The 12969-nt window shown below is 34.1% G+C and overlaps 1 protein-coding gene across 2 annotated transcripts; it reads left to right on the top strand.

The window, feature by feature from the left end:
* The first annotated feature begins 1424 nt into the window (after positions 1–1424).
* On the top strand, positions 1425–6878 carry LOC104601539 (14-3-3-like protein). 2 transcript variants are annotated; one of them, XM_010264910.3, is made up of 5 exons: positions 1425–1583; positions 2182–2695; positions 2780–2902; positions 5723–5839; positions 6451–6878. In XM_010264910.3, the coding sequence occupies exons 2-5, from the start codon at positions 2210–2212 to the stop codon at positions 6511–6513; spliced, it is 789 nt and encodes a 262-aa protein (XP_010263212.1). In that variant the 5' UTR covers positions 1425–1583; positions 2182–2209; the 3' UTR covers positions 6514–6878. The 2 variants fall into 2 exon arrangements, with proteins under 2 accessions (XP_010263212.1, XP_010263205.1); XM_010264903.3 differs by having other exon boundaries at positions 1464–1646.
* Positions 6879–12969: the final 6091 nt, after the last annotated feature.

The raw sequence follows: 12969 nt of genomic DNA, 5'->3' as shown, positions 1-12969 counted from the left end.
CTATTTTTAACTAATGTGAATGTTACACTTAACATAGGAGCCCTTTTTTTCCCATCTTTTCCATTTTATAGAAGAAAAGAACTCTCCACAAATTATCAAACGACCCCTTACATTAGCCTGCATTAAATACTAAAAAAAAATATTATGCCTGGAGAGAGGTAAAGAAACAGAAAAAGTCTTGGAAGATAATGCTGGCGCCATCTTCGGGATCTGCTTTCATTTCTTCCCAAGTAGTTTTTGGGTTGAGAATTGAGTTTGACACGCAGGATTTCAAATTCCACAGAAATTATAGAAGTCCATTAAATGCTGAAACCAAAAAGATGGGACCATGCGTCAAGGCAAATTCCTTCTGAAACCAAGGGTATTATGGTAAAAAAATTAAGCAGGCTTTCTTTTTGGTTAAATTACAGCCAACCACCGTATACATAGAGGTGTATGACATTTAGTCCCTCAAAGTTTCTTTTGCAACACCTATAACCCATTGAAAGAATCATAGAGATCACATCAGCGCGCTAACATGTACATTTCAGCGCGCATTGAGAACCAGTATTTTTAAAATCGGACTGGATTGAATAGTTAGAGTGGAAAAATTAATAATTGATTTCCGTTTCACTCTAAAACCGCTTTTTATTAAAAATTATTGATTTGATCAATAAATTATTTACCCCCAGTGGTCAAAACATTAACTTGAACAATGGTTTTTTGTTTTTTATTTTTTAATTTTTATTGGAGCAATTAAACGGTCAAACTGTTTGACCTAATAATCAGACCCAAAACAATTCCATGTTTGATCCAATTTTAAACCTTATTGATAACATTTTCCATATTTATCATCAAAAGATGTTACTAATACATGATTGGGATGTGCTGTGGGGTGCAGCAAGTGCTGATGTGAACGCGGGGTCATAAAGGGTAATCATAAAACATGAGTAATTAAGTTAAAAGGGCAAAATAGTCCCACAAAATAACATAAAGGGTATTTTGGGATTTCAAAAATGTTTGTGCAGTTAACTGACGGAATTCTGACGACAGGGTGGCAAAACAAAGTTTTTTTTTGGTTGGGGGGGGGGGGGGGGGGGGGCGGGGGCTAAGTATCACTACGCTAAGTACAGGGTTGCTACCCTTTTGGTAGGCAATTAAATAGGCTTCAATTACCAAAATAACCTAAATTAGTGGAAGGCGGAGGCCCGTGCCGTGCAGCGTGCAGGTGGCGATCCTTATCTTTTACTCGTTAATAAAAGACAAACTCCAGGATATAATAGTCATTGCATTGAAAATTAATAGCCCTCACCGGAGATCGACAGCTAAGTATGATGGTCGTCGACGCCGTGCGGACGTGGCAGTTTTCGAGTCGAAGATTCGACCGAAGCTACTGTGGTCGACCACGTGTGTGACTGCAACTGGGCCATTGACTGGATGTGGGCGAGCATTTTAAGGGCGTGGCACCTCATCGCCCCTCCCCTTTGCGTTGTTTTTCTTCTGTTTGTCTTCTTTTACAGAGGAGAGAGAGAGGAGAAAGAGCGGGGAATAGAAAGCCTGTTCATTTTATTTCTTTTCTTCTTCAAATTCTCAAGAGGTTTCAGGTAGCTCGCGCTCTCTCAAGCCTGTTAATCTCCTTTTGTTCGTCAATTTCCGATCTAATTAGGGTTAGATCTCTCATTTTTGCTTCAGTTTTTCTATTGATTTTTCTCTTTTTATCTGCTTTCGAGTGAATGAATGGATGAATGAATCTTATCAGTCGTTTTTCTTTGATTTCTATTCCCGTGTCGGCGATGATCCTAGGATTTCTATTAAGTGCCTTTTGAGATCTGATGAGACTAATACAGTTGCTGATGTCAAATGCTATGGCCTTGCTTTGATTATTTTACTTTCTTATTTCGTACTCCTGAATCTGATTTTTATAGTGCATGTAATGTAAGACATTCTCGCTTTCTGCTACAATCCCATGAGATTATCCTTAAATCACATTGATTCATCTCAAAAGAGAAAACTTGTGATTATTTTGTCGTACGCTTAACTAACATTTTTTATGGATCTTAGCTAATATTGGAATGAAGGAATAACTTTCTAGTTATCTCGAGGAGTGATAAATGCTGTTTTGGAAACTCCGGGCATTTTTTAATCTGTGTGATAATGTCTGATCTTGTTTTGATATTGGGGCTATTGGTATTTGATTTGCAGAACCAGGAATTAATTTAACATAACAGAGATGTCTCCAGCAGAATCATCTCGGGAGGAAAATGTCTACATGGCCAAATTGGCCGAGCAGGCAGAACGATATGAGGAAATGGTGGAGTTCATGGAGAATGTTGCCAAGACAGTGGATGTTGAAGAGTTGACTGTTGAGGAACGGAACCTTCTCTCTGTGGCTTACAAGAATGTCATTGGAGCCAGGAGGGCTTCTTGGCGGATTATCTCCTCCATTGAGCAGAAGGAAGAGAGTAGGGGAAATGAAGATCATGTGGCAGCTATCAAAGAATACAGGGGGAAGATTGAATCTGAGCTCAGCAAGATCTGCGATGGCATCCTACATCTTCTTGAGTCACACCTCATCCCTTCATCATCAGCAGCAGAATCGAAGGTGTTCTACCTTAAGATGAAAGGTGATTACCACAGGTACTTGGCTGAATTTAAGACTGGCGCTGAGAGGAAGGAAGCTGCTGAGAGCACATTGTTGGCTTACAAGTCTGCTCAGGTGGGTGTCACCCCTACCTTTTACATTTGTTTGTCCGTCTATTTTCCTAGTTCTTAAATTCTTCTCTAATTTCTTTTCATGTAGGACATTGCTCTCGCCGAATTGGCTCCCACTCACCCAATAAGGCTTGGGCTTGCACTCAACTTTTCGGTGTTCTATTATGAAATCCTGAACTCACCAGATCGTGCTTGCAGTCTTGCAAAGCAGGTTTGTTGTTTTAGATGCCTTTCCTTTTACCCTTAAACTCAATACATTCAAAGTGTTCTTTTCCTGTTTTTATTTTCTCACACATGGTTGAGAAGAAATTCATTTGATTTTCTTGTTTTACAGCATATGAGGACCTTTGTGCCATTTTTAGGTTCTCTGTGCCATTACTTGCTTCCTAGTTCTTGGTCGTTTAACATTGTCTAATAATTAATACAGCATGACTTCTATGCTCTCTCATTGTGCATCTTTCTCCTTATTAAGCATCTTAGTTTAACTTGAAGCCCTTTTAGGAAGACACTTGGTATGGGGATAAGCCTCTAACTTTCAGTCTTATACGGTTATACCCTTATACAGCACGGAGAGCATTGGTATCAAATGCTCTGACTTGGTGGTTAAAGAGGTGATGTTGAGTCATTTTCTTTGACACCATGTGAATGACTGCTGTAAGTGGACTTGCTGGTTGATTAATTGTCCAAGAAAAATAAGACCTCTGTGGGGAAAGATGATAGAAGAATTTGGGATGTGGATGCTAATGGCTGTAGTGAAGATCAATAAAACATGTCTGTTTCATGAAGTCTTGATATTTTCTTTGAGTGGTTGGGAAGTTGATATATTTGAATTGGGTATGGTGACTACATATCCTATCCAAGGTCTTATTCTTTATGTGATGAATGTAGTCAATAAAAGCCTCACCATTGATCATCTTATGGGTAGACATAGACTCAGAGAGGCATTCTATACTTGTGTTTCCATTCCAAATAACAGGTCATGCCTCCCACCTCATGATAAACTATTAGTGCTTCCTGCAAATTTGGTGGCATTTTTTTAATCTTTTCAGAATCCAGTGGATCATTCTAAGCAACTTGGCTTAATTTCTCAGACTTGTTTGGTTAAACTCAATAGGAGGGGATACCAATAAAAAAACTATAGGAGGGGGATAAACTTTGTGGAACCTTGCAGCATTTGCTGTTGGAGTATTTGGCAACATTGTAACAGCATATTAGCTTATTCTTTATGGTGTATTCAGTTAGGTCTTCAAGGTTTTTGAGAAAATTTAGGGGCTAGTATCTTTTTGGTCATCACTTATGAGAATAAAGTATTCTTTTGATTGCCTATTTTCTTGGAGTTTTTATTTTTTCTAATGATTGGTGTGGTATAATTGTTGATCCAGTGGCGTCTGATGTATAGCTTGTGCATAATTATACTTTTGGAGGGCTTTAATTTGGCCCATCTTATACTCATTAGTATAATATTGCTTTCTCTCTAATCATAAAGAAACAAGAAAATGAAAAGGATCGAATGACCTTCCCTTGCCAAGAAGCCCTTATAGCAATTATTAATGAAATAATAATTGCTAATGGTTGTACTTTACAGATGACAGGCTCATTCTGCCTAGATCATTGGATCGATCATATTAGGTGGCTCCTTGAGTGATTGTCGTGAACTTATTCAAAGGTTGTTTAGCAGATAGTACTGTGGGAGATAATTTTATTGCTGAGATCAGCCCCGTCTCTTTTGAAACTGACCACTCTCAGTGTTCCCCAGCTTCCTTTCAGGGTCTATACAATTGAATCTTGATGGTTTCATTGGTTTGAAATGGGGCCATCTGTACATGAGAAGTGTCCACCTGTAGTTCTTCTGTAGAAGTGTCCACCTGTAGTTCTCCTTCAGAGGTTCGTTCTTTTTTTTTCTCTTAGAGCAATGGGGTTTGGAACTTTGAAACCACTGAATGGGATGAATTGGAAACTTTGAAACCACTGAAGGAGATGAATTGGGAGTTGAAAACTTTTGATTGAGCTCCATGCATGATATGCTTTTGAGATCAATTTAACAAAAAGATGCCTGGAGACTCTACAGTTTTGGGAATTGATGTGGTTTTGATAGTAGTACAACAAATTCTTGTACTAAGTGCACAACATACTGGAGCTTAGTTTGTCAGGGAAGTGCCGTAACATGGCTGAGTTATCTTGTTTAACTCTGACTTGCCAGTTACAGTAAGCTTTACAGATGTGGCAGGGATTCAGACCTGAGAGACCCTCAGCCAACCTTGTTCCAAATCCTATCAGCTCCAGTAGTATCCTAGTTTTACAGAAAAAAAGAAAAACTTATTTGTGAATCATGTATTAAAGAGTCCCTTGCATTGGTCTGCTGGTTGATATAATTTACTGAGAAGCAAACTCTACATTCTGGGAGCAGTTTGCCACTCTTTATAGAAGTATTGCTCCTTTTGTGAAATAATTGATAAAACAATAGATAAACTTTAGATAAGGTGTATGCCATGAAAAAAGAGCACAGGGATGATGCACAAAGGCAATGCCTGGACAATGTGTTTCTTTTCTATACTCGATTGTATATGCTTCAAGATCTAAAGGTTGGAGTCTATTCCATCCTGTTCTCAATTTAGATGTGCCTTCATGTGGACCTAGACAAGTAAAATCCTTCAAATCCATATTAATTTAAAGATAATGCTCTGCTTTGTCCTCAGTTTTAATATGTACATGCAATTGGAGAATGGTTGCTTTATTTTCTTCCCGGTGTCCATTGTTAGATATTCCTTCAATCATTTAATCTGTTATTTTGTACATATTTTTTGGTACAACTTGAACCCACGAGATTGTGAAGCAACTAGTTGGATATTTGGATTTTACTAGGCTTCCATCACTTGTTACTTCTGTGCCACTACTTTCACTCTAGTTACCAATATTGTGCTTATGATCATATTAATGTTTCAACCCAAAACGATGAACATATCCTATTGGTTTAAAGGGTAGATTCTTGCATATCTATTTTGTTCTTACAAGTGTTATTTCTGCCTGGCAGGCTTTTGATGAGGCCATTTCTGAGCTTGACACTTTGGGTGAGGAATCGTACAAGGATAGCACATTGATCATGCAACTCCTCCGAGACAACCTGACACTGTGGACCTCTGATATTACGGTCTCTCTCTCTCTCTCTCCACACACACACACACACACCCTGCACAAGGATCAAAATTTTGCAAGTATCGGCCAATACATTGCTTTTAAGGATTTTTTATGAAACATATGTTTTGAATGTTAAACATTAATATTCCCACCCCTCTCCCGAATTTTGAAAAAAAAAACTAAAAAAAAGGTTAGTGTTAGGTTCAAAGTACCAATACACCCATCCCCCCTATCAGGGTGTTTCGATATTTTGAACCTTGCCCTGCACACTTGTAGATTCTTTTTTACTTTTTAGCATTTCCTTCCAGATTTCTTTTGCTGGAGTAGGGGCCTAGGGGCAGGGGGTTGGTTTGCTAGCAACCGGCAAGCCATGGCCAAACAAGCCTTTCTTTTGTGCTGTAGCTTGGAAAAATTTTAAATAACCAACACCACTTTGAGATAATTGGAGTGGAACTGACCTAGCTGCAGGTTTAGGAAAAGGTCCTTAGGTCCTTAATCAGATTTATGATCTGTTTGACATAATCCTCTCTCCGTATAGCTCAAATATGAGAGGCACAAGGTAGAATCCTAATGCAATTCCTGTGTCTCGATTTGCTTATTTTGTTTTGTTTGGATTGCTTGCAGGAGGAGGGTGGGGATGAGATCAAAGAAGCCCCTAAACGGGAATCAGGCGAGGGGCAACAGTGATGAATTAATCTTGACCAAAGGCAAATGGTGGACAAACTGGGTTTGCTATGTGGATGGGGCGTTGAATTTGCAGCTTGTCTTTGTTACAGATGTGGTTCAGATTGTTGTAGCAAAAAAAGTTCTTCACGAACGTAAAAGAATCTTAGAACCCAGTGGTATTTGGGCTTTTGGGACATCTAAATGATTATATTTATAGGTTCTGCTTTAGTTATTGAACTAAAGAATTTGGATTCGGCTTTCAATGTTTGTTCTGTCAAGTGACATAATGTTGGTGCTAAATTTGAAGAGGTAGTTTCATTCATGTAATCATGTTCTATTGACTATTATGGTGGTATGAATAACCTTGGTTGCATTAGGTAAGCCAATCTGTTTTAAGGCGATGGATGTGCATTATGCGTTTGCACTTGCAGAACCTAGGCTGTGTCTTCTGCGAGTGAGTTTTCGATGGTGAAAACCCCGCTTAAACTCATGAATAACAAGTAGGACGAATTGAGATGAGCCGCATGTAGAGATGGAAACATTTCAACTATGCAGGAAATGAGGCATCTTACGAGTTATGAAATTTAATACAAACTTCCCTTTCTCACATATTTCCTTGTGAATAAAGAACGGCCTATTTGGTGTTTGCATTTTGTTATTTTTGTGCAAAACTTAATGGACCTCCGATATGGAAAAAGAATAGAAAAGATAACTAGGGTAATCAATCAATCATTTTTGTAGTAAATGATCTTCCTAATTGGTGCCGATCTCAATGATGGAACAACGAGTCAATGAGAGATTTTGCAATTTGCACTTGTTGGCTCGTTGTGTGAGACTAATTAATAGACTAATGTGCATTAAATGGTCAACAATACATATAGACTTCCAAATCTGATGCTCCTCTTTGTATTGTCTTTCATATTTTCTTATTTCTGAGGAGTCTATCTCCATTAACTATCCTATCTAAGCTTTGATCAGAGAGAGAGAGAGAGAGAGCCACTAGACTTGATAGAGTAATGTGTTTTAATTAGAGTTTGAAGGTGGATTTTCTTTTTTAATTTCCTGGTTGTTTGTTTGTCCTTCGTCCTAAGTGTTTTTTTTATTGTATTCTGAGCATTATTGAATGAATCCAGTCTGTCTAGGCTAAAAAGAGAGAGGCAACACTGCACATTAAATAGGATTCAAATTGTTGGCGAGAAATTCGATTTTTAATATATATAACAATACAAGTGTGATACGTACGTTGCATCGGTTTGTATTGAATTAATAAGATACTAGTGGAGCCCCGTGAGATTCACAGCCTCACAGGATGGGGCATCCCTCATTGGCCTTTGCCCTCGTAAGTCAAGATATTCTATTTCATCCCCGCCCCAATCCCAGTGGCGGGGCGGGTTCAGGGTGAGGCACCCATTCTTCATCAGAGATGGGGAATTTCTAATTTTTTCCCACCCTAAGCAATCACCTAAAAATCTATTTTATGGATATTTTATAAATAGGATTATAAGAATTTGAGAGTATTTTAGAATTTAGATTGACAATTTGAGGGTATTTTATAAATGAAATTATGAGATCCTAAGATTATAAGAATATGAGGAACTTAGAGATACTTTAAAAATCAATATTAAATCTATGGATATTTTACTAATTTACCATCGAATTCAAGAAATTATATGCAAACCCCATCCCTAATTTGGGACAAAAATATTTTCCCTATCTCCACTCCGTCACTGCCCCGTCCCCATTTAAGATTTGAGAAAACTTGCCCCGTTTGAGGCGGGTAGGGTAGGGCCTAGTTTTATAGGGAAAATTGCCATTCCTACAATTCTAATAATTTTTTACAACTAATTAACTAACGGTATTAAATTATAATAACTTACAATATTTTATGATAATTTCCAAAAAACTATTGAAATTGATTGACTAACAGTAATGTATAGTAAATTAATTATTTACAATAAAAATAAATTAATATAAATTATTTACTACTAATCAAAGTAAATGTAATTATAGTAAATTAATGCAATTATGGTAAATTACATTAATTTTAATTAAAAATAAACCATTTGTTGTTAATTAGTGTAAAACCAGGTATGACGAATTCAACCAAGTGGTCTAGATCGGTGTGGATAGATTTAATAATTTTCCTAAATTATTTAATAATTATTTATTGAAATAATAATAATTGTCTGTTATTTAAATAATTATGAAACAATTTTTTATAGATTAATTTCCTAAATTTTTTAATAATTATTTAGTTAAATAATAATAATGGATTATTATTTAAATAGTCTTGGGGAATATTTTTTTCATAAATTAATTTCTTATTTTTAATTACTTATTTAAAAATAATTATGGATAATAGCTAAAGAGTTTCCCTAAATTATTTGATAATTGTTAACTATAATTATTGATTTATATAAATTAGTAAATTATGCTAATTAGTAATATCTTTTATCAATAAATAACTATTGTAAAAATTTAGTGAAAATTTATTAAATTACAATGATTAATGTAAATTACACTAAACGTTGAAATTTTGAACATTTATTAATAACAAAAAATTATTAAATAATGGATTGTTTATTAATTTTGGTAGATTATTAAATTATTTAATATTTGTTAAATAATGGATTATTTCTGAAATAATTATTTCATAATTTTTGTAGCATATTCTCTAGAGACTTTTAATAATTTTCATAACTAATGAATTATTTAACAATAGATTATTATTTAATAATAGATTATTTAATAATAACGGAAGATGCCATGAATATATAGGAAACATTGAATTCCCCTTATTCCCCTCTCTTTACTTGAGATCGCGTCTATAGATATAAATATTGTTTGATTTGGAAAACCAAATCTTAATAAATTGTGGCATTATTTTTGTGGAAAAGTGGAGAGAATAGAGGGGAATTAGAGATAGGAGTGAATGAGAGGATAAAACATATATTAAGTTAATTAAGGAGAAAAGTTAGGTTGTTATAGAAAGTGAGAAAAGTTGTGGGGGAGAGAGAACTCAATGGGAATGGAATGGAGATGAATGAAGAGAGAAGGTGCTAAGATGGCAAATTGGGAGTGGTGAGAAGGGGGAGAGGTAACCGAGCAAGTAAAGGCATGGTAACATGGATTGTCTTATATATATATATATATATATATATATAATATGTATGTATGTATGTATGTAAAAGTGTGAATGCAATGTGAAACTTTTTTGGACTAAAATTGCCCTCTACTTCTTTGTTTAATTGAGAAACGGTATAAAAACCATTTTATTATAGCTTATAAACCCATATATTTTAAAACTAACTCAAAAACCAAACAATTTTTAATCCAAGTGGTGGCTATGCAATTCAACCATCCGAATCAAATTGATCAACCTAAGATTTCATAATTAGGTAATAAAAATTTTAAAATAAAAATAAATATAGAAACTCACAAAAAATTTAAAAATATTACACATTTATGATATTTTTATTAATCAAATTAAAAAAATAAGTGTAATAAACAATAATTATTTTATTGGTAATGAAAATGAAATACATAATTTAGAACTGACAAAAAATGAAATTATTTTACTATTTGGCAAAAATCAATAGTTTAAATTTTGGGTCAAACATGTTAACCTTTAATGCCGTAAATAAATAATAAAAGTTAATCAAATATAAAAATACAAAAATGAAAAAATACATAAATTTTGCAAAAAAATATTCAAGCACATGTATAATGTCTTATGTTTATCATATTAAACAAAAAGTAACTGTAACATATTAGAATTATTTTTACACACAAAAATACAAAAAAAAATTATGGAAAAATTGAACACATTTATAATTCTATATTTACACTACCATTAAAAATATTAATAAGATGTTGAAACTTTATTTTGGCTAAAATACTCATTTTTTAATTTAGTCCCTATTTAATTATGAGGTTTAAATTGTAAATTGAACTACTACTTTTCACCCTATTCAATTCCTCTATTTAAATCTTACACTTTTTTGATAAATGAACAAAAAAAGATACATAAAAAAATTAAATATTACAAAAATAAGTATCTAGCTAAGTAAACAAGCCTATTAATGATACTTGAAACTTCACAACTCGATACGATTATCAAATATTTGGATGAGGTGTTTATATAATCAGATTTGGATTTATAATCCGCTCCTGTTAATAATAAAAAACAAAAAATAAAAAATACATAAATTTTATAAAAAAAATTGGATACATTATTACTATCATTGCACAGTTACTAATAGATAGATAAGTACCAACCAATACATTGGATATAGGTGGAATGATACGAAAGTATCCACTTAAGAGTGATCTAAATTTGATCCGTATATAATAGGATTTATTATGGATGCACCCTTGTTTGATCTGATTATATATATCGCATATAACTTACATTCTCCTATTAGTAAGTTGAGTTGAATACTGTGTTTTCCTAAAAGAGTGATAGGTTCAAAGGAATTTGATAAAAGTTGAATTAAATGATTTATTATTGCTTTGTTTCTCAATGGATAAAATAATTAAATTATAAAATATTTGAGGTTTAGGAATTAGTCCAACTTCAACTCCAGTCATTAGATTTAATTCAATTTGTTTATGGTATACTATATCTAAGACATTTTTAGATTATCTTAGTAAATATAATATTTTTATTGTATTTAATTTAATTTAATAACGGTAGTCAACATCCGAATTTGAATATTAATAAAGCAAACTTGGACAGGGCACGTTTGGTCGGGTCTTATCCATCACTTGGATTTGAATTGACTTTGGATTATATTGGATATTGAATGGTAAATTCGAATTTGGACATGGAATTAGGGCTTAGGGGTGAGCATTTGGTTTATTTGGTTAAAAACTGAATATGATAAATCAAAATTTAAAAAACCAAATTAAAATAAAAAACTGAACTGAAACCGAAAATTTTGGTTTGATTTTTGGTTAAAACTGAATTTTAATAATATATATTCTATTATATATATATATATAATAACATATAATACATATTATACATTATAAAATATATATTGTGAAATCAAATTTCATTTTATTATATATTAATATATATATAATATAATATATTATATATTATATCTTACATATTATATATAATAATAGAAAGTTCGGTTAATTTGGTTAACCAAATTAATTGATCCGATTTAACCAAAAACAAAAAAAAAAATCGAAACCAAAATTTTTAATTCAATTTTTCGGTTTTAACCAAATAGTGCACACCCCTGGAATACCATTTACAACCCTACTAGTTGGACCTTTAAATGGGTCATAGCTTTGCTTTGCAAAATAGGTATTTTTTTGGGCAATTTCCTTAAATTATTCCTACTATTTGTGAAATTGACTAACTGTACTCTTACTGTTTACATATTGTCTTAAATTAGTCTTATTGTTTCTAAAAATTGACATTGCCATTAAGTGCTAATGGAAGGAAATGAAATGTCGAATTTGCCCTCTACTATTCTTCAAATTTCAAAATAAAACCCAACCGAGGATCAATTGATGTTCCCCTACCCCCAGACGGTGGTGTTTCCCTACCCCCAGATTTTTATTGAGGTTTAGCGAGAGAGAAAAAAGAGTGATTCAGTGGTGGGAGGTTACTACCGTTGAGGGAGGTTCTAGGGTTTCATTTTTCTCTATTCCTTTTTTTCCCGTCGGAACCCTCGACTCAATGTTGTGCTTATTGCTCCCCACTCTTTTTTTCTTCTATTTTTTTCTTGGGTTATCGATTCTATTCTCTTCCATGGCTGTGGTTTCGCCCTTTGACTTTGTTCAAGATTCTAGAGAGACCCAATACTGGCACCCCATTAGTTGGAGTCCTACTCCTACCTTGAATTCTGATCTGGTTAGTTGCAGTTATTGTTGTTGTTGGTGTCCGTCACCAGCTAATCCAATACTGGCTCTGCCTCTTTCTCCTCTTCCCCTGCTTCTTTTGGTCTTCCTAAGAAGTAAGAAGCTCGTGTTGTGTTTTCGTTTATTTTGTTTTTGAACTAGAAAATCAGGGGAGATCCTTCTTTCACTTGGGTCTTTACCCATCAAAACAACACTATTATGATTTTGGTTGTTTCTTAATTCTTCTCATGAATTCCCAACTGCTATTCTATTATGGGCTTTCACTTTTTTTCTTTCTTTCTTTTTTGTGAACATCCCTAATTGGCATGCCATTTTCAAGGGCTAGAGGAAGCAAATCCGAAAGAAAGAAGGGAAGAATGGAAGCGCAAGAATGACTCTTCCTTGACATTAATCAAAAGAATTCAATCTATTTGCATCTGAACATGAACAATCTGGAACATATCATTACAGATCATTTGAACTCTGAAACGAAAGCAAATTAGTTCTGATACAGATCAGTTCCGAACAGGAACTGACGGAGCGCGATCTAGATGCTTCTAGCTGAAGGGTGATCTGGAACTTGGCTGCGTGGTGAGTTGGTTCGGTCTGCACGACAGT

Source organism: Nelumbo nucifera, chromosome 3, assembly GCF_055504915.1.
Source record: "Nelumbo nucifera cultivar China Antique chromosome 3, China Antique-T2T, whole genome shotgun sequence".
NCBI lineage: Eukaryota > Viridiplantae > Streptophyta > Magnoliopsida > Proteales > Nelumbonaceae > Nelumbo > Nelumbo nucifera.
This window is presented reverse-complemented; position numbering and strand designations above follow the sequence as displayed.

Bases quoted from the DNA above. Each gene is read 5' to 3' on its own strand.
- LOC104601539 (XM_010264910.3), top strand. From the start codon at position 2,210: ATGTCTCCAGCAGAATCATCTCGGGAGGAAAATGTCTACATGGCCAAA. The intron at 2,696-2,779 runs GTGGGTGTCACC...CTTTTCATGTAG, and splicing joins TGGCTTACAAGTCTGCTCAG to GACATTGCTCTCGCCGAATT. The intron at 5,840-6,450 runs GTCTCTCTCTCT...GATTGCTTGCAG, and splicing joins TGTGGACCTCTGATATTACG to GAGGAGGGTGGGGATGAGAT.